Source organism: Anolis carolinensis, chromosome 4, assembly GCF_035594765.1.
Source record: "Anolis carolinensis isolate JA03-04 chromosome 4, rAnoCar3.1.pri, whole genome shotgun sequence".
Lineage (NCBI taxonomy): Eukaryota > Metazoa > Chordata > Lepidosauria > Squamata > Dactyloidae > Anolis > Anolis carolinensis.
Window position 1 is genome coordinate 243,037,932 of NC_085844.1, and position 27,210 is coordinate 243,065,141.

General features: G+C 40.0%; 1 protein-coding gene across 1 annotated transcript; it reads right to left on the reverse strand.

Moving 5' to 3' along the window:
* Positions 1-758: 758 nt before the first annotated feature.
* On the reverse strand, positions 759-26,042 carry ythdf1 (YTH N6-methyladenosine RNA binding protein F1). The gene is made up of 5 exons (XM_003220704.4): positions 25,496-26,042; positions 18,838-18,862; positions 16,509-16,588; positions 6,926-8,449; positions 759-2,408 (listed from the first exon to the last, which is right to left on the reverse strand). The coding sequence occupies exons 1-5, from the start codon at positions 25,520-25,522 to the stop codon at positions 2,382-2,384; spliced, it is 1,683 nt and encodes a 560-aa protein (XP_003220752.1). The 5' UTR covers positions 25,523-26,042; the 3' UTR covers positions 759-2,381.
* Between the last annotated feature and the right edge of the window lie 1,168 nt (positions 26,043-27,210).

A 27,210-nucleotide genomic window follows, 5' to 3' on the forward strand; every position in this document is an offset into this window, starting at 1 on the left:
AAGCATTAGTCAATAACACCTTTTGACAAATAACTACAGCTTTTGTTCGTTAAAGTGATTATTTTAAGGAGTGGGAGAAAAACTCAACTCAAAACTCAGCACAATGACGAAAGTCTCAAGTATTTTAGAGGGGACTCAGATGACATCATCTTTTGGTCTCAAACTGGCATATCCAAATTTTAAAACATCCAATCAATTACACCAGATTTTTCTAGCATAATGAGAACCCTGTGGGATCTTAAATGCTAATAAACTTTATATGGCATAAGCTTTGGAGGCACCAGACTGCAATCAATGAAATAATTTCACTAAACAAAAGATGTTGCATCTTTAAGATACCACGACACTCTTGCTATAGCAGACTAACACATCCCCTATCCCCCCATTATGTTCCTCTCCTCCAGTATTTTCAGCATACATAAACACTCTTTCCACACATGCAACTCTGTTCAATTGGCCACACCTAAGACTAAAGGAGGAGGCTGTGTTTTGCTCCAAACAAGCAAGAACAGAAAGAACCCTCGTCTTCTTTGGGTACAATGCCAAACAAGGCATTTGCAACCACCAAAGTGGGCTTTGAATTATCAGTATAATTAAGCCAGCTGCTTGTAAGTCTTCAAAACCATCTTTATAGCAAGGCCTTTTCCCATCATATTGGGTTCTTTCTCCAGTGTTTGCTCAATACAGAGTGAGTTGCGTGTTCAAACTGGCCCTCAGCCAGAGTCCTAAAGGGGAAAAAATGAGAGATGACATCACACTTGCTAAGTAGGTATTATTTATTAAGGCTTGTATTCTCCTAGAGGAAAAAGTTAATCTGATGCTGTCCCATTACTCCTTACATCAGAAGTAACAGACCAGAGACAAAGCTATATTTTCTAAATACAAGTCTAAATGATACAGCTTAAACTTTCATTTAAGTTGGAGGTCCTCTTGAGTAAATAGTTTCCAGAAGATATTTGCTTTCTAATATAAGTAAAAGATCCTCTACGATAAACACGTGCAGATTCGGTGTGCTAGAGCAACAGGCATGAGCACCAAGAATTCATGCTAAATTTTGAAACTCCAGTTGGTGGCCAGTTCTTCGACAGCTCCCTCATTCCACAAAAACAGGACAGCAAATTCCATTTTGTAGAACAGTTGTTTTTACTCATCCAACAGGAAAAAAATATATAGACACACACATACTGTCAATTTTAAACATCTGAAGCATAATCCATCATATGAGTCTGTACTAAGATTCTATATTAAAGCTCACCATTATCAGTATAAAATTTTAAGTGGCATTTTTAGGGAGGTGGGTAAGAAAGAAAAAGGGAACAGAGAAAAAACAAGTGTTTAATTTGTATTAGAAAACAGAGAAAAGGTATTTTAAGAAACCACATTGCCCCAAGCCCCTACAATGTCAAAACATTATTCCATTCATTAAATGTTTCCCTGCAAAAAAGAAAGTAAAATGATGGTTGACAGAAAAGTTCTAACCTTTTATTACAGGCTGCAATACATAGCATCTCCCCATTAAAGAGCACTGGTTTACCAGGTATTAAAGAAATGCTAGTTTTCAGCTATAAGGAGCAACCCACAAGGAACACTTCCCATGCAAGCTCTACTGAAAGTGCTTCTAAATGAGGCAAATGCACAAAAGCATTTATGCAATGTCCATGTATGCTGCTGGGAATATGAAGTGATTCTTGTGAGTTAAACCTTACAGCTTTCTTGCTACAAAACAAAAAAGTGACATTTCAAAATTTCTGAAAAATAATAAACAGGTCAGATTAAAAAAGTGAACTATACAAAGTGATCTGAAACATGCTGCATTGATGTTAAAGCTGAAGATGACTGAAAGAAAATCAGATTAAAATTTTTATTTTGGTTCTTGCCATGAAAAATCAGGACAATTGTGGGGATGGTGAGACAAGAGGATCTAAAGTACACAAATATAAAATTATGGTCAATTTTCAGATTAGAAACATAATTTGTGCTGAAGTTAACATTCTTTGGGAAATACTAATGGTTTCAGATATTTAATTCTAGAGGAACATATTTAACCAAATATTTTTTTAAAAAAACAGGGAACATCTTTATTAATGGATTCTACAGCATTATACATAGAAAAGATACAACTTAATGCATATTCACCTGGGCGCAGAAAATAAAACCAAACAAAACCAAACCAAGAACACAGTACAGTGTACTTAAAAAGATGCAAGAATTGAATTTCCCCTGCACAAAAAGATATTGGAGCTAAAAGCTTTACAGTCTCTTGATGCTAGAATATAGCACCAGAGCACTTTTAAAAAGATTCAGTTTTTCATAATCAAATTTAATATCAGTTCTAGTATATATATATATATATTTATAGCAAACCATATATATGTTTATTCTTATTGTTTGTTTCGATTCTGCCGTTCCTGTAGAGAGAAAATCATAAAATTAGAATGCAAAAAACATGAAAACTTCTATCTATAAAAAACATGGTTAGCATAACCAATTTAAAGCTATGAGGCACCTGACATCATATTTTGGGAGCTCTGTTCGATAAATAGAATAAATGTATAATCATCTGTCTATAATTGGTTGCATGTTGCAAGTCGCAACACAGAATCCTGGGCAACTTGGAAGGCAGTGAACAGACTGCGCTCTTAAGAAATGGGGCTACAAAGTGAAGTCCACGATATGCGCGTGTGGAAAAGAGCAGACCATAGACCACCTATTACAGTGCAGGCTAAGTCCTGCCACATGCACTATGGAGGACCTTCTTATAGCAACACCAGAGACAGTCCAAGGGGCCAGCTACTGGTCAAAGGACATTTAGTATTTTTGTTTAAATTAAACTTTTTGTTTTCAAATAAATCAGTCTATGACAAAACAAATACATTCCTTAAATATTTGATTCATACAACACAAACACTAAAATGTGTAATATATGAGGGTTATCCAGAAAGTAATTACGTTTTGGAATTAAAAATGAAGTATAGGAGAAAACATTTACCATATGCAGTTGAAAGCCAGACCCAAATACCACTTCTCAACATAGTTGCCATTCAAATCAAGGCATTCATCACAAAACTCTGCCGCTTGCGTCCTCAACGCAGCCTTTTGGCAACCATGCGCAGCTGCGGGGGCAGGGGTGAGGACGCAAGCAGCAGAGTTTTGTGCGGAAGGAGTTACCAAGCTCATTCATCGCTATAAGTGCCTAGATTTGATGTGAGGGTGTCCATGCTATGTTTTAATGGGAAATGGGTGGAAGACGAAAATGACTGCTACTGTCCTTAAAGGCATGGTTTCCCTAAAGGTAGGAATACCTGCTACTGAGGTCAAGAAGGGGAAAAAAACCCTCTTCCTTCCAGATAAAGATGTTTTCACAGAGTGTGTGAGTAAAATGAAACCCTTCTTTCCCACTTTGCCAGATCACACCTGCCCCAAGAATATACAGTATAGCCATAAAGTGCTCTGACTCAAGTGAGACATAAACTTTACTACTACAGTATATGATAACAGCAGGGAAGATTTCTGAAGTGTGTGGATGTACTCCCCCCTCCCCTAAATAAATCCTCTCTGCTTCTCATCATCAATCCTAAACGACACAACGGTCCTGTTCCAGGATGAACAGAAGTACTGTTGGCTGGATATGATTCATTACAAATTATAATTTGCATCTTATTTATATTTTCCCTTCAACATTTTCTAATTCCCAAAAAGGTCCTACTGAATATAGAAGTCCTTGGTATTAATGTGGGGCTATTTTCTAAGCACACTTCCCTCACCTCCCACAGGTTTTATGTGGAAGAAACGTCAGGAAAGAATGCTTCTGGAACATGGCTATATAGCCCAGAAAACTCACAGCAATCCAGTGATTCTGACCATGAAAGCCTTCAACAACTACATGGCTCATTCTTGCAGTAGTTAGAATACCTAGACAGAATATCGTTTCTGGTAAAAACTTACGTATATCAACTGGCCGGGGGGGGGGGGGGGGGGGGGGTGTGGTGGTTTTTTTCAGAAATTGCAGGATTGCTGTGGTAGATAATCTGGTAATTTCACACAGGCATAGTTTTTTAATGCAAATTGTTATAACCTGACCTGACACTAGTATGGCTTGGCTACTGCTAGATTTTATCATTGCTTCATTGCTTTTAATTCTGTGATAGTGGCTCAGTGTCTTTTGGCTGGGTCAAAGTTAACTCAAAATTACATGATAAAAGTTCTGTTCTATCAATAGTAGTCCCACACTCCCCCCCCCCCCCCAATAAAATGCCACACAACAGTAACTTTCTTTTAAAACGTAGAAAAGTCTACAAGAAGTCAGAAGATTATGACACTGGGAACAAATACTTGGCTTTGTAAAAAAACCCAAAAAAACCCCAGCTATATTGATCCATGGTCTGATGGTCTTTCATTTCTTTTGGAAAGAAGCCTATACACACCTGAATCCAAAAAACTGAATGTATATTTGTGTTTCTGCATGGTGTTGCTGCATCACTGGGTATTTTAACTTGACAATGGTTACTTGCTTCACTAATAGAAGCCACCCCCCCCTCAAAAAAAAAAAAGAAACCTTAAATGCTGCAAGGGACAATGATCTTACTTATACAAGTTACTTCCTTGGATTGTGACCCAGGTTTATATTACAGAGATTACTACTAAACGTAAATCAACAAGTCAGGAGCCTATACAGTAGGCCCTTAGTACCTGCTGGGGTTTGGTTACAGGACACACACACTATGGATACTAAATTCTGTTGATGCTCAGGTACAGTTATCTACAATTGTGTTCCTTATACAAAATGTCAAAATAAAGGATAGCTTTTTAAATTTTTAAAATCTATTTTCAAGTCATGGATGGTTGAATCCATGGATGTGGAGGGCCAACTGCACACACTTTTATTACAATACAGTTGCAATGGATTGCAGAGTAGCATAATCAGTTGTGCAACAAGTACCATATGGTCTTGCTTTGACCTGTTTCATGATGGCCCTCCCATGTACCAATTAAAAAGTGGGAGTGATTAACTGCACTAGGGACTGCACTTACCAATTGCCTGAGACAGCACAACCGCGTGTGCAGCTACTCTTACGCTTGGATTATGGCTCAAGCAGATTCAAGACTAAATCCATAATGTAGGACTGTTTTGAAGAACCTTCTGATACTTGAATGTAAAACGTAACACTTCAGATGAATCCTTCAAAAGCACTGCTTAAAAAACAAAATCCCACATCTCCTTAGTACTAAATACCGTACCTGCTTTTACCCCTAGTATATGGTGAACAAACCAGTTTGCTTGTACACCTCTGTGTAAAAACAACTGGCAATTATAGTATTGCCAATGCACTTAGCTGCTACAAAAAAAGAGGGCACTTCGGGGAAATATTACATAACTTTGACTTCCAAAGAAATTGTGGCTTGGAGGAGCTCAATTAAGTTCAGTAAAAAGTGCAGAAATCTTCCAGCATTATATACTCACTGGGAAACAGAACACACCCATCACATCTCCAAATTTATCCTGTTTATAAACCCTTGTCTTATTTCTTTTTAAGAATTATACTAATGACTAAAAGCACCCGAGACAGTCTCTACCTTGTCAAGTGGACTGATGCAAATGGACAACAAAGCTGATGACTCTCCCCAGCATTGTAAGAAAATGCTATTAAGTCCAGTGCAAGTAGACACTTTCCCTTTATTTCCATCTCTAGATTTTTAGCTGCAGATTGCCTTTCATGCTATTACATACAGGCAGTCCCCAGATTGCAAACAAGATAAGTTCTATAGGTTTGCTCTTAAGTTGAATTAGTATGTAAGTTAGAATAGCCAAAATTTTGGGTTGTCCTGGAAACAAGGATTGATGAGAAAAATTCAGTGGAGACACCTTTTCCCCATGAGAACTCTTCCAGGAGTGAATTTCCCTTCCAAAGGATAGATTTCCTATTGTCTCAACCCCATTTGTAACTAGGAGTCATACGTAAAAAGTATGTTTTTAACTCGGGGACTTCCTTCCTATTATTACTAGTAAACAATGTTCTTTGATTTTTGGCAGTTACTTTAATGGATTTTACACATCGGTTTCATATTATTGATCGGTTGCAAAAGTGTTACACTGTCAGTCATTAAGATAACCCACATTTATTGTGTATTTCCATTATTCTCCTCATTTCCTTACGTGTTCCTCTATTTTTACTTTAAAACATGTTTTGGTTTGATATTATCAACATCTGACACCACTGCCATGAATCTATTTATTTATTTATTTCCAATGTTTCTATCCCGCCCTTCTCATCCAAAGGGACTCAGGGCGGCGTACAATTGGCAACAATTCTATTTGGTAATTCCATCTGCAGTAGACCTCTACAATAAATGGGATTTGCATCATTCAACAATTAATTAAGATCTACATTAGCTGGGACTATCAAGGAGTAGGTAAATGTGGCAACAAGAAGCCAACCTTATTAAATAACAATAGGATCCAAACTAGTATAAATAGCTGCTCTGCTTGCTGAAAGCTCCTACAAATGATAGTCTCTCAGGAGTTTTCACATGGCAGTATGGAGGAGGTCCTCTACTGTGACACAACAGTCTGCCTAACCCCCCCCCCCCTCCATTTGCAAGTAAGCCCATGGACTTTCTGTTGACATAAAGGGAATGGGTGATTTTGAATTTCACCAATATCTTTCCCCAAGGTCTACAACAAAGGGTCTGAATCTATTGCAACAAAGTTACAGATCCAAGCCAAATGAAGGTTCAGATTTATCTATGTTTTTCACTTACTAGCAGTCACATGCATGGGGGATAAGGATCTCTTAAACCTGCAAACCACAAAAGACAAACTGACATACCTGGTAATTAAAAAAACCAGAAACCTATTTTTAAAATGTAGGTCTCCCCACTACCCATTTTTTTCCAATGGTTGATAAAATGTACTAAAGCTGTTTACCTTCCGCACCACTTCTTCTTCCTCCTGGCGTTTTTCGTAATGAGAAAAGTCATCAAAGATGGAGGTTGTGTGCTTGTACGTAGCAATAATTTTAAGCACTTGTTTTGCTTTTTCTAAGGGCACCTCCTGAGTGTCACGGGAGTTTGTAACTGGCTTGTTGTCATTGTTCTCCAGCCGGATGTGTCGGAGCTGGTTGTTGGGCACATCTTTCACAAAGATCCACTTGACGTCGAACTTCCCCTTCCATTTGTCCTGAGACCAGACGCCAGCACTGGTGCCATAGTCCACTGATGATTTCATTTCTGCCACTCCACAGAAGTGTCCACTGCCATTGACACTGAAGAGTAAGTAGACTGGACCTTTACTATTCATTGAGCGGAAAGCACTGTCCAAACGCTTGTTGCCATGTTCTGTACTACACCAAATGGAGTATTTGATAGAACGATGTATATCGTCCTCAGAATAGCTCTTTATTATGAACACACGTCCATTTTTAAGGTTCCACTCAAAATCCTTAGGGTTGTAACTGTGGGCAGCTTTCAGTTTTTCAAGAACAGGATGGGATTCACCACCTGGGATAGAATTAGCTGGGGCACTGCCCAGTGAGTTGCTCTCATTTCCAGTTCCACCACTTTGGCCAAAAGCTGCATTTCTGTTACGTGGTGCCACCCACCGGTTTTGAGGCGGTGGTGGCTGAGGGTTCTGGTATGGCAGCTGGGTCAGTGGAGGTGGTTGTGTGGGAATAGGCTGAATAATTTGTGGCTGTGGAAGGGACTGAGGTGAAGGAATTTGCTGGGGAGCTGGAACTTTTGCCACAGGACCTTTATTGTCCCAAGTACCTATGTCCATGTTATGTTTAATAGGTGGTGGAGGCAAAGCCCCTCCAACTACAGGCCCACTTTTTGCTTTCATCTTGGGTTGAGGTTTTGCAGGTTTACTAGCAATAGCAGCCCAAGAGGTTGGCTTAGATACTGGCAGGTTTATACTTGATCCACCATTGCCAGACAAAGCACATGCCAGCCCAGTACTGTTCACCACAGAACCTACCGTTTTCACAGCAGAGGCTGTGACATCCCCACCAATCTTCAGTCCAACCATTCCCTGTTCAATGCTGTTCATCCCAGGAGCTTTATTTAATGTGTCGTTATGAAATCCTGTCTGGCCATCCACAATAGTACCACCCAAGGAGCTGGGTGGATAACTGTAACTGCTTCCATAAGCTGAGTTTTGAGTCTGCTGTCCCTGAGATCCACTTGTTCCCCATGCTGAGAAAGGTGGATTTTCAGGGAAAAAATTAAATCTGTGTGGGTAAATGTTGTTCCCCAGTCCACCAGGTTGTCCAAAAACAGCATCATGCATGAAATGATGATCACCATTACTGAGTTGTCCATAGGTAGTGAGGTATGGGATCGGAGGATCACCTCCAGTTGACCATGGTGCTTCACTGAGAGAATAAGGAAAGCTAATAGAATGTGGATAATAACTGGACAAGTACGGATCTGTCATTGATGGATAGCTGTTATTCTGTTAAGATAAGAAAAGTAATTTCAGATTTAAAATACTCTATGATATTCAAAGCAACAAATATTCAAATCCTCTGAGTTTCTACAGTTTAAATAGCTATTAAATGCCTTACTCTTTCAGAGTGTTTTCCAGTTCTCAGCTATTTCACTTTTAACATTGTTTTTTATTCTTCTTCCTGATGTTAGATTGCAATACCTACAATTCCTCGTCACTGTCATTTATGCCATACATATTTTATGGACTGATTGTATGATGGAGCTACTGTATTTTCAAGTGACCACATCTTATCTTAAAAGTTCTCTAAGTTTTGGTAACCGGGGAGTTACAGAGCATATAAACCAGTATAACAGGATGATAACACTAGGGGGGATTAGCTATCCTTCATAGATTTTAAATGTTCTCAAACAACAGCAATATGCTGTCCCTCTGCAAAAATCTCAATAAAATCACATGCTGACAGATTCTTTCAAACAAAAAGTTTAACATCACTGCACAAACCATAAAATCTATCTTTGGACATTCTAAACCCAATGCAAACTGCATCCATTCTGCTCGTTTACTGAACTGCTGCAAAGACTCAGGACACAAGTGTTACTTTGGACTCTCAATTCTTTCATCTCGGATTCAGTTACCAGAAAATTTAATTTCTCCCTTCCACAGTCTTGCAAAACTCTTATTTTTTTTCTCACACTCATTAGAATCCCAGAGTTGAAAGAAGTTGCAAGGGCCATCTAGTCCAATTCTCTGTCACCCAGGAACACTCAACCAAAGCATCCTACAAAGCTCTGTTTGAAGACCTCCAAGACAAAGTCCATCACCCCCACATTATTATTAAAATTCTTCACTCATATTGCTCAAATTGTTTGTCAACAATTCTATTACCAAAATTATCCACCATGACATCCATTCTGACTACCTTCCATGACTCAAAGGTCACATCTAGTGAGGTCTTTTGTTTGTTGTTTCCTTAGGTTGTCATGCCTGCTTACCTATCTTTTCTCATTTCCTGCTCTCCTTCCTCTCACAACAATGGCTGCTCATTTTCTTACAATCTCAGTCATCATATGCTTCTACTATCTTTTTGGTGTCTCTGCCCAAACCATGGAGATCTTCCTTATAATTTATACTATCCCACATTACCTTCGTCTCTATTTTTGAAACCTACCTTTTCCATTTAAGCCTTTTATAGCTCATTTCTTAACAATTACACCATTCAAAATTTATTCTATTTATTATTGTTATTATGACTGTACAACCCATTCAGCTGACTCCAAAACCACAGTAAATTAGTCCAAATCAAACCCAATTACTTCAGACCAGTACATTAATTCAAAATTTCAAAAGTACAGTAAAAGAAAGCAAATGAGTCCAAAATACCATCATGCATCAATATATAGAAAATATCAAGATGAAGGGAGGAGGGTGGGAGTGGGATTTTGGTTTTTGACAGCTCTAGCAAAAATCTTATCAGTTTCCAACGACAACATTTGAGAAATGTATAGTAATGCTTTTTGCTAGTCCATTAGCAGCAAAAACACTGGCAAAAATGATTTCTTTACTATACCATGTGCTGCTTGTTTTTCATCCTGGAAGTACTGTACTTCAGTCTTTCTTTCCAACCCAGCCCCACTCTTTGTCATTTGCTATACTTGCTGTTTATTAGGAGTCTTTATGTTGGTCTATGGCCCCTTCTGCAGTGTCATATAATCCAGATTATCAAAGGGGATAATTCACATTATCTGCTTTGAACTGGATTATATGAGTCTATACTGCTATATAATCCAGCTCAAAGCGGATAATCTGGAGTTTATATGGCAGTGTAGAAAGGGCCTCAATTCTGTTTCAGAAATAGTTTTATTGGACAGCAAGACTTCTCTTATCCTCTTTCATTTTGAGTTTTGATGGGCAGAACAGATTTCTGTATGTGTTGTTTCAAGTATTTGTCATCTTAACTTTTTCCTCTACCATCTATATCCATTTGTCAGCAATACATAAAGCAAGTCTTATTGCAGAGCAACACACATAACATATTCCCATAGTTCAGAAAAGCAACATACTATTAGTACCGTTAAAAATGAACAGCAGCAAGTCCCACAGCCTACCTGTAATTGGGTAAGAGGTATTCCTTCTGGGGGTATATTTCAAAGTTAAAGAATTACATGAAAAAAGTAATTACAAAGCCATTTTTAATTCTGAATGCAAATAAAAGGAAGCATGAATAATAAACCTCTGAATTTTCATTTGAATTCAAATCAGGTTTGATCAGAGTTAAGTCAAACTAAAGCAAACTGGGGCAAACTTCAAGTCATGGAATCAGGCTTGAACTAAATCAGGAGGTCCTACACAAACCTAATTATTATCCATTTGTTCTTCCTCCCATTCTAGAATATAAACTCTATTTGCACCACAGCATTTGAAATATTTTTATTATTATACTTTATTAATTTACACCTCGCCTTTCTCCTAATGGAGTTCAAAATGGCTAAAATCTTTTACTGTTTTTGTACTGCAAAAACTACTTACAGTACTTTAGAAAGAGCAAAGAGTACATGCAGTGGCCTTTTAAAGTTATTTGAATATATTTTGGGGGGGGGGGGGAGATATTCAACGCCACTAGGTAAAAAAAATAAATCCAAAAGGAAGGCATCAATAATTCACATAAAAGAAACAGTGATTCCTACCTACCAGGAGGCATTTCTTTTACACCAGACAGAATGTACTGCATTTGTAAGTGATTTAAAGTAGCAGGTGTTCAATCCCAAGTGCTTCTGATCTCCTAAGTATTCCAATATAATTTCACAACCTGTCACCATCTTGTATCTTAGTCTAACATTTCCACATAAAGCCTTGGCAGAATAAAGTTGTCTCACTGGTGGCAAATACTAAATTATTTTTCTTGGTTTATATCATAACATGCTATAGTATGCTACATATCCTTATATAGCACAACGGCCAATGGAGATTGAAAGAAAAACTCGAGCTCTTTTGCAACCAACTTCTCCTTAACGTTTCTTAAAAAGTAATACAGGCAGTCCCCAGACGACAGAAAAGAGAGATTCTGTAGGTTTGTTCTTAACTTGAATTTGTTGGAACAGGTACATTTTTAAAGTGCAACTCCAGCCAAAAAAACCCCATATTTCTTAATTTTGGATAGCACCCCTGGGATGTTTGTTTTGCGGCCTGTGCTCCTGTTTGGAAGATTTCACTTCACTTTTGGTCCCTGTGACAATCAGATTTTAAAATTTTGGGTTGTTGTAAAAACAAGGATTGTTTGATAAGTCTTCTAGGAATGAATTTTCCTTCCATGGAGTGGATTTCCTCTCATTTCCTGTTGTCTTACCCCTGTTTTTAATTAGGAGTGAGATATAAGTTCAACGTCTACAACACTGGGACTGCCTGTACTGGGGCTTGGGGGATGATTTCTGTCACTAAATGTTGAAGGCCTGTAAGTAGAAAGAAGATACAGATACCAATCTTTTATCACAATTGTACAGCTAAAACATGGCAACTGAACTTTGGCATAGCTTGGTCATTCTAATAAGCTTCAGCTACAACCACAAACCCTATAGTATGTACTCATGTATATGTTTATAAATATTAGTGCAAAAATCAAGCCCCAAAAACTGGTTTGGCTTATCCATGAGCCCCGGTGAGTATTGTAGCTTAACTTATGAAAGCCAACTACACATGTTTCTCGAGAAGCCAGATCTGGCCAAGATATTGTACCTTAACTTATCAAAGTCAACTATACACGTTTGTTGAGAAGCCAGATATGGCCAAGGTGGTACATGTCTTAGTTACATCCAGTTTGTACATCCAGCCTCACAACACAAGCGAAAGATTTTGAAACAGTTGAAAAGCAACTCACTAATGCCTTGAAAGATCTCTCCAGCTACTACAAAGAGAACCACCTGAAGCCTAACCCTGCCAAGACACAAGTGTGTGCTTTCCACCTACATAACCGTGAAGCCAACAGGAAACTGAAAGTTACTTGGGAAGGCCAAGAGCTCGAACACTGTTTCCATCCTAAATATCTTGGTGTCACCTTAGATCGAACATTAACATATAGGAAACACTGCATGAACACCAAGCACAAAGTAGCTGCATGCAACAACATCCTGCGGAAACTGACTGGCAGCTCATGGGATGCAGACCCACAAGTAATAAGAACATCAGCCCTGGCCTTGTCTTTCTCAACTGCAGAGTACGCCTGTCCTGTCTGGCAAAAGTCTGCCCATGCAAAGCAGGTGGACATAGCACTAAACGAAACATGCAGAATAATCACAGGATGCCTTAAACCTACACCTGTTGATAAACTCTACAAGTTAGCTGGCATTGCCCCTCCTGACGTGCGACGGGAAGTTGCTGCTAACAGTGAGAGAAATAAGGTCGAACACTGTGAAAGCCACCCACTGCATGACTATCAGCCTCCTCCCACCAGACTCAAATCAAGGAAGGGCTTCATGAGAACCACCACTCCTCTGGATGTTCCTCCAGCAACAGCAAGGGTGTCCCTCTGGGCAGCTAAACCTGGCAATTCTAACTGGATGGCCCCCCCATGAGGGTCTTCCTCCAGGGGCAAACCAAGAATGGGCAACTTGGAAGTCCCTGAACAGACTCAGAAGCGGAGTGGGCAGATCTAAAGACAACTTGGCAAGGTGGCACTACCTGGAGGAATCCTCCACCTTGTGTGACTGTGGAGCAGAACAAACAACTCCGCATATGTATGCTTGCCCACAATGTCCTGCCTCATGCACGGAGGAGGAGTTGTTTAAAGCTACGGACAATACGGTTGCTGTTGCCCGTTTTTGGTCTAAAACTATTTAGTTGCTTGTGATTTCCTTTTTTTTTCTTCATCATTTTAAAATGTATTTGTTATGCAATGCTTTTGACACGAAATAAATAAATCCAGTTTCGATTACCCTAGTATGCTCTACATGAGGTTACCTTTGAAAAGTGCTTGGAAACTTCAGCTGGTCTAAAGAGTTGCAGGAAGGTTGCTAACTGGAGTGACTGCAGGGAGCGGACAATCCCAGTCTATTTCTGAGAACAATTCAAAGCCCTATACAATTCAGGTCCAGGCTATTTGGCTGACTGCTTCCCCTTGTACGAACCTGCTAGGGCCCTGAGATCTTCAGGAGAGGCCCTTCTCTCGATCCTACCTCCATCTCAAGCTCAATTGGTGGGACGAGAGAGGGCCTTCTCGGTGGCTGCCCGGCTCTGGAACTCTCTGCCCAGAGAAGCCAGAATGCCCCCCTCACTGCTGTCCTTTTGGCAGCAGGCTAAAACCTTTTTATTCAGACAGGCTTTTAAAGAAGGTTTTAAAGATCTAATGAGGGGGTGATGTGGTTTTTAGCTTTGAATATGTTTTAATGGATTTTGACTGTGAATTTTTATACTGTTATGTTTAATTCTATTTTAATGGTTGCATATTTGTATATTTTAAATTACACGGTCATATTTTAATGTAAGCCGCATTGAGTCTCTTTCGGGAGATATAAAGTGGGATATAAACAAACATAACAATAATACATTTATCTTATATGTGGAATGATCTTTGACTTATCCACAAATCATGTCAAACTACGTAATTTGGCTCCCAGACCTGCCCTCAACTTACACATGATGTCAAATTATAATTGAATATATATAGTAGTACAAAATGAACAGTATTTTTTGCTTTAAAAGTGCCCAGGTGGTTTGAAACAGATATTGTCTCATCAACCTTTGGAAGGAATCTAATATAAATTACATGGAAAGACTGTGTCATGTTGTACTAGTTGCTGGGTTATAGAACTGGTGTAAGCTCTGACTCATTTTCTTCCAAACTACCTTTTTCCTGAAGCAAAAGCATGGGTCAATTCACAGTGGGAAATGGAGGGAGGTAGGAGGTACAGCAAATACATGATTCAAATTATGACATTTCTGATACATGAATGATTGCACTGAGATGTATCAGAACCCATTTTCCAAGTTGATTATGGAAACACATATAGAATATTAAAAATAGCTAATCAATACAAATAAACCCTGTTCTGGGCATGGCCCCATGTAAGCCGCCCCGAGTCCCCGTTGGGGAGATGGTGGCGGGGTATAAATAAAGTTTTTATTTTTATTATTATTATTATTATTATTATTATTATTATAAACCCTCTTTGGGTAGTCTACTGAAATTGGATATCCCATTTGTTTAGCATTACACTATTCGAGTTCACATACTTAAAACTCTTAAAAACAAATTTCAACAAGAATTAAAATAACTTTCAGCAACAGATTAGTTACTATCACAATAAACATCTAAAAAACAAAGAATCAAGACTTATAAGCGAGCTAATCCAGTACAATGTAATGAAGCAAGATTTTTCCTACCCAATCATAGCAGACTCTTGCATTCCTCAGGGTTACAATGCAATATAAACAGATAAAAGGCTCAAACCATCGTGTGACCAAGAAAGAATATGTTCAGCTGATGGTAAACAGTCACATATTATTAATGTGAAATCTTCCAAAGTCACAACCTAACTACCTAAAGAAAAATGTTGAGGTCCACAAATATATTCTATTTCTTGAAAGCATTTTAAAAACACAGCTGAATGCTACAAGCTACTGATAGAAAACATTCCCTGCTCATTCATCTCTCTATTGCCTCAAGATCCACACCATATCATAAGGCTATAGCTCAAGAAAACACAAGCTAGTGCTTGAACTGTATAATTTTCCTTTGCTATTTAGTGAGGCTATTTCCCTATGACTGCTAAACAGAAAGCTATACTGAAAAAGGGGTGGAGTGATGGTTCATCTAATCTAAGTGAGATGCAGTTATAAGTTTGTTACTAGAAGAAACCGAAAGTGGCTAGTTATTTCAAAACAGTACACAGCTTCACATGACTAGCTGTTCCAAGCACTGTCCAAATGAAAGTGTGGGCAACTGCTAAAACTGTCACTTAGTATCATGAAAATAAAACCTTGTTAACAATTCATTTGAAGCATAGATCTAATGTGCTGTACTCAATCAAGACAAACGGTCCTGAATGAGTACAACCAAGGTAAAATCTTAGCCTGTCTATGAAACCTACTGGGTAGCCTTTGAAAAGTCATTACCTCTGAACAAAACTTAATATGAGGGTCACTTGTGAAAGATTAATTAGCCCAGCACTAGAACTGAGGAACAATACAAAACATATATGACATATTCACAAGATCTGGTAGGACATTTTATTTCACTACTGATTAGAATGTGAATGAAAGACCTGTTGAGCAAACAGACATATTATTTTTAATGTGCGAATATCTCATAAAGTGGAAGAGGTGATCTTGTCCACTCTGAAAATGTATGGCAAGAATTTTCAGCAGGGTCAAGGTGGTTTACTTTTGTTTCTTTACAAACAGCTGTTTGCCTGGAGTTACTATTTTATCTTAACAATCACATTCCATGAACTCATAAGCACTCAATGAATGCAGATTATAAAATAAAATGCAACAACCTGAAATGTATCATCAAATAATGTACATTAAAAAATCTATGAAAAATATTTTTCATAAAGTGATCTATTTGCTGTGGAATGTCCCAAGAAAGTTACTGTACAGGTTAGCGCCTGCTCCCTTTCCTTTACTAGTAATCTCTGACAATGTGTGAATTACGAAGATGAACATTTCAAGACTACTCTTGAACTCTTGTACTCTTCATTTTAACGATGTATAGCTAAGAGATTCCATTAAAAGTGGAAATGTCTGTTAGTAATAGTTTAAGCTCTACATTCTTAACATTTTAGATTAGTGTCATCTTTAAATGAAAGGGAAAATAGCTATAGATACAATCATACAAAAACCACAATATTCTATACTGATCCTTAAATGATGCTGCTCTGTTAAACTAATTGTTGTTTCTCTATAATCAGGTAATTTAGGTGCAATGCTACACTAGTATAAATGGTTAATGGCCTTCTTTAAAATACAACAGGAATATTTTCTTCATAATCATTTCCATAAAGGAGTCATGTATCCCCAAGACCACTCCCTGTCCCAAGTATCAAAACACTTGCCAGCAGTATGTACTAACCTGATTTGACTGTCCAGAAAGGTAAGGCTCAAAATCATTGTCATGAACTGTATCCTTTTGATGAAGAGAACCATTTTGCACTGAAAAAAAAAAGAACTGCAATTATAACAATGTACATTCTGAAGTTGCAATAAAGAATGATTTCCTAAAGCAACGCGACAGTAAATGTAAATAAAGCAGCCTTTATCCTATGGCATTGTCAATTCAGAAAAAGGAAAGGAATCAGATTTCAACATGATAAAAAAAAACTTGCACAGGAATTCTAGATGCCATTGTTGTCTACAAACTAGCATGAATGACAGTTATTGAGAAGTTTGCAAGCAGGTTTTTCAACATCCTGCAATACAGCTTTTGCAAGAATAGGACTAATACTCTTATAATACAATGCACTACCATATACTTTTTGTGTGAAGAAAACTAAAGAGCTAAGTAAGCAAGAGGGGAAATCTGAGAGGCCCCCAAGTCAGCAAAGACATGCCAGGAAGGAGTCAATAAAATGCTAGTTGAGTGGTCTTTAAAGTTCAAGCCTTGGAATCCTTGCATGTACAATGGAGATGTAATATTTCCTTATTAGTGTTAGTATAGATTAGCCAGGCTGACTCTAGACTGCAAAGAATTCACAGTTAATACTTGAAAAGAAATATCTATGCTCCATTTTGCAGGATGTGTGTTCTAGAAAACCATGGGATTCCTAAAAATGTTCTCACATGTTACTTAATAAGACAACCAACACCAACTTTCTTGAAAGACATTATACCAATCAGTACAGATCTGCCCTTTCAACATACAATGCAAGGGAGTGCTAGGTATGCCAGGGTGTATTCTCAGTTTACAAAAGGAGACACTGAGGCCCTACAGCCCCAAAGTGAACTAACTGGGCAACTAGAACACTTCTCTATGCAACATGGACCCCAGACAGACCAGCAAATACCAGTGCCACTGGTAACAATACCATACTGGTAACAATGCACATACCCCCTGCAGATAGCTATCAAAGCCTGCTCCTACATGTGCAGAATCTACATGTACAGAAACAACTTTTAATGGTGCTACAAGCAAGTATTTGAAACAAGTCAGATGTATTAACCTACAGCAGTTACAGAGTTTTAATAGCTTATTGTAACACTGTAACAGGAGGCATTCACGTTTGGGTTTCTTTTTGACTACACATTGAATTTAAAACTGTCTTGGTACAGATTATGTAAAGCAAACATGTTTTAATATTAAGCACTAAAAGCATAGTGTGAACATTCCAAACACTATAAATGCACACTTTAAGAACACTAGTGACTTTAGTTAGCCTAAAGTGAAAAAGGCCACAAAAACCTAGAGTGGTCTCTATTAATAAGTAGATTTGAGTTGAATTGTATCCACAGACACAATAAACAAGATAAAACTGTATGCTAAGACTAAACTAGATTTACCTAGAAAAGAATTTTCTGTACGCTTTGTACCATTTCCTTCAATGCTCTTAAAATGATTTAGTATATAATAGAAACTAGAGACTAGGAATATCTGCAAACTTAAATTTCTAAGTATAATATTATAAAGAAAAACTATGTAAAATAGTAAAACAATGTACAAGTGCTGGATTAGACAAGGAGTACTCCTCTCAATTACTGTATTTCATTTTCTATATTGTTGCCTGCCCTAAAATTTTGGAATTGGAATAGAGATCGCTACTCATATTCCTTGACAATTAAATACACAGCTACAGCAACAGTTGCTATTTCATATATGATCTCTGCTTCTTATGTTCATAGACACTAAGTGTTCCAAAAATAGTTTAAGTGGGAAAAGAGCAACTGATGTGTCAACGTTCATGACCTAAAATCCCGTAACTATCAGTGATGTCTTGATGGAAAAAAGAGGAAGCACTTTAACTGAGTACAAAACTATAATCCTAGAACGTTACTTTTGAAAAATGCTTCCTTTATGTAGCAGAAGAAAACAAACTTCCTGCAAAGAAGCATGAATGTTCTGCCTTTAATATCAATGGCCTCAACGCAAATTAGATAGCAGTTAAATACCTATAGCTTTCCCAAAAGGGCACTTTCCAGATATTCTGGAATAAAATTTTCATTGTTAACTACTGCCTCAAGCTTCAACACCTGAAGTTTTTGAAGGTCCAATAGCCAACTAAGATGGAATTTGAGTTGACATATAGCATTCAGCTTCATCTTAACTGTAAACCCCACTTAGATGAAAGTTTTTGCTGCACTTTGACAACAAAAAACTATTATATCACTGTGAACCAAGTGTTATTCAGTATATATTTGGTTCTCATCTGATTTCAGAACAATCTGTTTGGGATCAAATTTTTCCTTACCTTTATTATCCTGTCCTTTCGGCCTCTGTCATGTCACAGCCCATGATAAGACAAAGAAATAGAGATATTTATTATTTGTTGTGTCTTCAGTATACAGCAAACCCACAATGTATATGTACTGAAATCTATGAGATAAAATGCTTAATAATAATCATAATATGATCTATATTAAAAGATAGGAGGATTACATTAAAAAGTTTAATGATCCTAATTCCCAGCCAAAACTTTAGTTTTCTAGCCTCAAAATTTTCTGCATCTGTTATTTTTTCTGTGTCTGGTGAATGATCCGAATGCATTTGTGGCTACTGTCAGCAAGAAATTGGAATGTCTTTCCCAAGAGAAGTGTCAGGAATTCTCAAGGCATTAGAACAAAAATAGTCTTCAGAAAAGGAAAATAATGTATACCAGGGAGTGAGCACTTTTGCTTTCTTTTAAAAAAGTAAAAACCTTCTCTGCCTTGAAGGAGAAGGGAGGATTTGGATAATATCAAGAAGACACAGACACAGTAGTTGTTTAAGAACCAAGCCAGAACCAAAGAGACACAAAGCAAAACAGCAAGACTTAGCTTCTTAAATACATACATACAGTGTTCCCTCACTTATCACTGGGGTTAGGTTCCAGGACCACCCGCAATATGTGAAAATCCGCAAAGCAGGGATGCTATATTTATTTTAATATTTATACATTATTTTAGTAGTTATACAATATTTTAAGTCTTTATCAACCAATCGTGTGTTGATAAATCACCTCCTTCTGCTCTCGTTGCCGCTTGGGCTCCTTTTTTCTCTCTTTGGCTCCTCCTTCCTCCCTTCCTTAGGCTGTAAATCGTAATTTTTTATGATTTATAGTAGTCTTTAAGAGTTTATTGAAAAACAGAGAAATAGCGAATCCGCGAAAAGTGAACCACGAAGTAGTGAGGGAACACTGTATTATCATGCATACTGAATGCAATATTGAAAACAGATTATTAGTGCCCCCCCCCCCAAAAAAAAGAGTGAGCAACCTACAGAAGAATTTTGGAACCCAGAAGCATACAATAAAACTTACAGAATATAGGAGCATTTGGGAAACAGGACAGAAAGAAAGAGAAACCAGCTTCTTAGTAAAGAAACTCTCAGTACAAAGGTCAAAATAAAGCCCAACATTCAAACTGAATAAAAAATAATCAAGGAAAATATTAAGTTCATAGGAATCTTCTACAAATAGTTGAGATGTGGCAGGACACACAGAGCTAAGAGAAGTAAGCACTGTCAGGGAAAGAAAGTTAAGTTCCTTAAGTGAAGACAACTACACTAAAAATATTCATGTGAAGTTGATGTGACATTGCAACTAAGGCTAAGAGGCTTTTGGTCTAAATTTCATATGGTCCATTATCTCACTAGGCGGTCTTAGGCAATCCACCGCCTCTCAGCCTTTGATCCTGTAAGGACAGCCCCACTTGGTTGCCTTTACAGATTTATTGTAAAGATTTGTGTAGATAATGCAAATGATAATAATAATAATAATAATAATAATAATAATAATAAGACTTTATTTATACCCCGCCACCATCTCCCCAATGGGGACTCGGGGCGGCTAACATGGGGCCATGCCCAGAGCAATACAACATAATAAAATATAAAAACAACATATCATAACACCATTTAAAATACAATAAATAATAATAAACAGAACATCAAGAAATCAAAAAAAAACAAAAAAAACAATAAATCAAGGGCAGGCCGCTTGAACACAAAGATAAAACCCGGAGTGAGAGGGACAGAGAAGTACTCCACTATGGGCAGGGACATTTGGAAGGGGTAATCTAGAGGATAGAAGTTCGGAGGGGAGTAATACGGAGATATATGACAGAAATTACTCACCGAAAGCACAATGGAAGAGCCATGTTTTTAATTCTCTCCTAAAAGCTAACAGAGTGGGAGCTTGCCTTATTTCAGTAGGAAGTGAGTTCCACAATCGGGGGGCCACAGCAGAGAAGGCCCTCTCCCTTGTACTTACAAGGCGAGCCTGGGATATAGGCAATGGTGATAACAGGGCCTCTCCGGATGAACGCAAGGAACGGGCAGGTTTATGGAAGGAGATACGATCACGGAGGTAGGTGGGTCCCAAACCGTTCAGGGCTTTATAGATGATGGTCTGCACCTTGAATTGGGACCGGAAGATGAACGGCAGCCAGTGGAGCTCCTTAAACAAGGGAGTGGATCTCTCCCTGTAATTTGCCCCCGTTATTAATCTGGCTGCCGAGTGTTGGACCAGTTGTAATTTCCGGGCCGTCTTCAAGGGAAGCCCCACGTAGAGTGCATTACAGTAGTCCAGTCTGGAGGTAACTAGGGCATGGACCACCGTGGTCAAATCAGACTTCACGAGGTATGGTCGCAGTTGGCGCACAAGTTTGAGTTGTGCGAAAGCCCTCCTGGCCACCGCCAACACCTGAGCCTCAAGCGTCAACGCTGAATCCAGGAGGACCCCCAAACTGCGGACCTGTGATTTCAGGGGGAGTGCAACCCCGTCCAGCACAGGTTGCCACCCAATACCCCGATCCGACGCACGATTTACCAGGAGGGCCTCTGTCTTGTCAAGAACATGTCAATACACTACATAAATGTTAGGCAGTATTATATTATAGTTTATCTGCCCAAAAACACATACAGCAAGAACACTACACATAATCACATTCCTCCAGTGAGAGGGGGCCTGTTGAATATACATCTATATATATATATATAAAAGAGTGATGGCATCAAGGCAGCGGACAAAACAACAAAACTACAGGCCCCCCAACTTCGAAATTTGACAACACAACCCATCATCCACGGCTCTAGGTTGATACAACAAAAAGAAAAGAAAAATAAAGTCCTAATTAGAGGGAGAGGAATAATTGTTTTTATCCAATTGCTGCCAGTTACAAGGCTAAGTTCTGCCCACTTGGTCTCCTAGCAACCTACTCAGCCCAGGGGACAGGCAGAAGAGTTTGGAGAGACCCCTAAGGGCCACCCAGCCCAACTCTTTCTACTATGCAGCAGGACACAATCCAAGCATTCACAACACATGGACAACGTATAAATACTATACAATACTACACAGGGACATAGACCCCCTCTATCCTCACCACTTTCACAGAACACAAACAACCAAATGCATACTAAACATAAAGACAACCATACAACAGACATTCAATACCACCACTACCTCAACCATTTCTCACCAACACCACCAGACAATGCCACAGCAATGCGTGGCCGGGCACAGCTAGTTGCAAATAAAGAGAAAACATCCAAGAATAAAAAGAGACATATGGAAAGAGACAATTAAACATCACACACACACACGCACACCCCCCAGCCCTGGCTTCATCAATGAATATCAAATGGAAAGCAAAAGGGCAACATTCTACTGATTCTCAGGTAGGAAAGCAGACAGGCTGAGAGTAACAAATAGGTTACATTAAAAGGCAACTGGATGAAAACACTACCAAGTGCTGATACAGGATACTCAAGACAGGAAGAAGAAATCTGTGCAAGGCTAGCATGGCAGGATCTGGCAAAGAACCTGGGAACACAGCTAAACAATATGGGTCATATACTCCCCAACTTGGGTAGTGGAAACATTGAAGAAATGGAGTTAGCTTTCCACATGTGGATTCAACAATCTAAGCCCCAAGTCAAACCTTACTTTTGCCATTTTATAAAGGGACATCTTTGTACTATGACATTATGTATAATGGGACCTAAGGGGAGTTGTTCCTGGAACCACACTTGCCTGCCTTTACTTACTGCATTTTTCCTACACAGAGAAACGTTACAGTTCATGTTCCACTCTTCAAAGCAGGCCCATGCAACAGTTTCAGAAAATCGCTTCATACCTCACACAACTTTTCCCATCCCAAAACACTATCAGCAAAGCCACAGTCTAAACACAGGCTCTTTGAAAAGCTTTGAAAGAAGAGTACTGGAGATACACACAAAAAGGAAGATGTATTTACACCAATGCTAAGATGTTTGGGTGGGCACATATGCATGCATAAGATGAAGGCTAGGCCTAACCAAACTCTAACGGGGCCTGTTGGGCAAACAAAGGCCTGCAAGAGGAAAAAGAAGAAGTACTACTGCAGCAGTAAGCCATATGGAATAAGGAACAGAGAAGAGGGAAGAGACAACCATAAAAAAGCATATGAGGCAGACTTGTGGGGGAAATCAAAAGGGGGGTGGAAGAGAGTAGATGATGCTTAAATAGCAAAGGGGGGGGGGGAGGAGGAGGGGGAGGGAACTCTGCCTGGCCTTCCCTAAGCCAAGCCCTATGAGAAGCGGCTTGGAGAAAAGAAAACTTTGGGCCCTTCCACAGAGTCGAATATCAAGGCAGAAAATCCCACAATATCAGCTTTGAACTGGGTTATCTGACGCCTTTTCCAGAGCTGTATAAAATCCCACATTATCTGCTTTGAACTAGGTTATATGGCAGTGTGGACTCAGGATCCTTCCACAGTCATATAACCCAGAATATCAAGACAGAGTCCACATTGCCATATATTCCAGTTCAAAGCAGAAAATGTGGGATTTTATTCAGTTGTGTGGAAAGGGCCTGGGGGGGGGGGGGGGGGAGAGAAAGAGACAGGAGAGCCATGTTTAAATATTTGAAGCCATGTCATACCGAGGAGAAAGGGGCAGGCTTCTTTTCTCCTGTGCCCTGCTGCTATCATGGAGCCATGGATTCAAACTGCAGGAAAGGAAGGCTTTCCTGACAGTAAGGCCCCTTCTACACTGCCATATAAGATTATCTGCTTTGGACTGGATTATATGGCAGTGTAGACTCATATAATCCGGTTCATAGCAGATAATGTGGATTATCTGCTTTGGTAATCTGGATTGTATGGCAGTGCAGAAAGGGCCTAAGAATATGTTTCAAAGGAGGCTGGTGTGGTCTCCTTCCTGGAGGTTTTTAAGCAGAGGCTGAATGGCTATCTGTCGGAAGTGTTCGGGTGGTATTTTCCTGCATGGGGTTGAACTGGAGAGCCATTGTGGCATCTTCCATCTTTAGAATCAAAGACTCTAAGAGCCACAAGGGCCACCCAGGGCCCTTCCACACAGCCATATCACCCAGAATATCAAGGCAGAATAACTCAGAATATCTGCTCCTTATGAATGTGTTGGAGCTCTAAGATCAGCTGGGGAGGCCCTCTTTTTGATCCCAGTTCCCTCACAAATGAAGTTTATGAGGATGAGGACGAGGGCCTTCTTGGTAGTGCCCCCCCCCCAATTTTGTAATGCACTCCCCAAGGAAATTAGACAAGCACCCACCCTTATAACCTTTAAGAAGGAACTGAAAACCTGGCTATTGAAGCAGGCTTTTCATAATGGCTAAGAGTATCGACCACCCTATTGGACAGGGCTATAAATGGTTATTAGAGCTATAATTTATATGTCCTGATTTTAGTTTTTAATACTGGTAGCCAGATTTTGTTGATGTTCATTGTTTCCTCTTCTCTGTTGAAATTGTCCACATGCTTGTGGATTTCAATCGCTTCCCTTTGTAGTCTGATATGGTGGTTGTCAGAGTGGTCCAGTATTTCTAAGTTCTCAAATAATATGCTGTGTCCAGGTTGGCTCATCAAGTGGTCTGCTATGGCAAACTTCTCTGGTTGCAGAAGCCATTTTAATGTAATTGTATCTTAATGTCTTTTAGGATATATGTTGTAATGTTTTACTCATGTTTCAGTTTACTATGTCTTATTGGATTTTTTAATTATTTTAATCTCGATGCTTAATCTTTTTGTTGCAGGTTTACCATTGTTATTTTGCATTATCTTGTATTATTTTGATGTGGAGGCCCTGCTCTCGGTCCCACCACCTTCACAGCCGCGACTGGTGGGGACAAGAGACAGGGCCTTCTCAGTGGTAGCCCCTCGGTTATGGAACTCCCTCCCTAGTGGGATTAGATTGGCCCCTTTCCTCTTGACATTTCGCAAACAAGTGAAAACCTGGCTTTGGGAGCAAGCATTTGGCCCAGCATAATTATCTGTGCAATATAGTTGAAGTAAGCTTTGGATTGATGAATATGACTATCGGATTATCTGGCTTTGGATCTATGCACAATAGTCATCTAATGTTTACATATGTTGTTTTAATGCTGTTTTAAATTGTTGCTTAATTGCTTTTAATTGTTGTTGTTGTTCAGACATGAAATAATGCCACCCATGTAAGCTGCCCTGAGTCCCTTTTGGGGCGAGAAGGGTGGGATATAAATGTCATAAATAAATAAATGTGCTTGTACTCATTTGAGGCATTGAATGTTTGCCTTTTTGTTTTTGTGTCTGTAAGCTGCCCCAAGTCCCTTCGGGGAGAGAGGGCAGTCTAGAAATAAAGTGTTATTATTATTATTATTATTATAGATTAGTCTGCAGTGCCTTTCGTGTTCGATTCCTGTTTGGGCAATGCTGCATTAGGTGCTCCCTATGTAAACTCGCCCACAGCTGCATGGTGTTTTTATCTGCCCAGTTCACAGCAGATAATGTGGGATTTTATGCAACTGTGTAGAATCCTATTTGGACAGGCAGGAAAGAAGCCCACACAGCCTCTGTTTAAAGAAGATTCCCCTACCCACCCACTCACATACAGAGGAGCAATTAAAGGACTCCCTCCCCCTCCAAGCTCGACCCACTTACCTGGGGGTCAACGCTGGTGGCAGACATCTCTCATGCGCCTCGAAATATGGGGATGGAGGAGGAGGAAGGGGGGAAAGGGGGTGGAGGAGGGGGGCGAGGCCTTGCGTGCGTGCTCTCCGTGGGAGTGAGCGCCTCGTGGGTGGGCGAGCAGGCTTCCCCCCTCCCGCCTTGGGCTTATCCCGGGAGGAGGGAGTGTGGCTGGCGGCGAGGAAGAGGGAGGCGGTGGCGCATGCGCGTAGCCAGGAGGAGGAGGGGAGGGAGAAGGCCGCGCGCAGGCGCAGTGGCTCCTCCGTGCGCGCGCTCCCGCTCTCTCTCTCTGGCCTCTCCTCTCACATTGCTCGCCACAGACAAGGCCTGAGGAGGAGAAAGGACCAATCCGCCCCCTCTTCGTCCTCCTCCGCTTCTTCAACTCTGTCCCTCTTCAGCCTCACGGGGTTATTATATCGCTCTCGAGTCGTTTCCTCATCCCCCTCCCCCCCTTCTCTTCTCCCCTGATTTCCAATGGCGGACAAGGAGCGGGAGGCGGTGACGTCAACGCCTCTGCCGCGCAGGGCATGCCGGGAGGGGGAAGAAACCTTCCACACACAGGAAGAGAAAAGAAAAAGAGGGTTTATCCGCTGCGCATGCGCAATGGTGAGCGGCGGCGGCGGCGGCCGTTGGGCGCGAGGGCTGAGCGGAGCCCCGCCCCCCTATCCAGGCGGGCAGGTTTTCTTTTTTTTTAAGTTCCCGCCCAAGGCGCTTCAGGGAGAATGATTGACAGGCATGCAGGAAAAAAAGAGGCGGGGCTTATTTGTGAACAAGGCTATAAAAGGAGGGTAAAGGCATGGCTTTGGCTCTTCTTGAGGCTCAAGATAGAAGCAGATTTGTGTCTCTTCAGGAAAGGAAAGCAGGCGTGGTTCTCCTCAGAAACGACCCCCCAGACACTTCAGAGCGACTTATTACACTCAGAAACAATACAAATTACAATCTAAAACCCACAACATATAAACATTATTAAAAAGGTAAAGGTTTCCCCTGACGTCAAGTCCAGCCGTGTCCGATTCTGGGAGTTGGTGCTCATCTCCATTTCTAAGCCGAAGAGCTGGCTTTGTCCATAGACATCTCCAGGTCATGTGGCCGGCATGACTGCATGGAGCGCCGTTACCTTCCCGCCTATTGATCTGTTAATGTGGGATTTGTGTATTGATAGTGTTTAAATGCAATTTGTGCCATGCTTGTATTGCAACTGATTGCATCATCCAGAATGAACCATAGTGTGGAAAGAGTTAATTGCCAAGAAGCTATGATGTCCTTGATGTGTGGCTGGAACTAGGGAGTATCCAGACACAAGTGTTTGTGCATACCGTCAGTTCAGTTGAGTTCCGTTTGCCAAGTTCAAGCCAAGAGTTCAAGCCAAGTTCTGTTGGAGAACAGAACAGTCCTGTGTTCGTCTGTCGTCTGCAAATCTGTTTGTGTTTATTACTGCTGCATACAGTAAAACTTTGCAAATAGTTTTACCAACATCTCTTGATTGTCTCTTGGTTTTGCACTCCACTGCTTCCATCCAACTACTGCTGTGCTACAAATACTCTGATATGATCTACTCACATTGGCATGTTTTTGAACTGCTAGGTTGGCAGGAGCTGGAGCTAACAGCGGGCGCTCACTCCGCTCTCCGGGTTTGAACCTGTCACCTTTTGGTCTGCAAGTTCAGCAGCTCAGCGCTTTAACACACT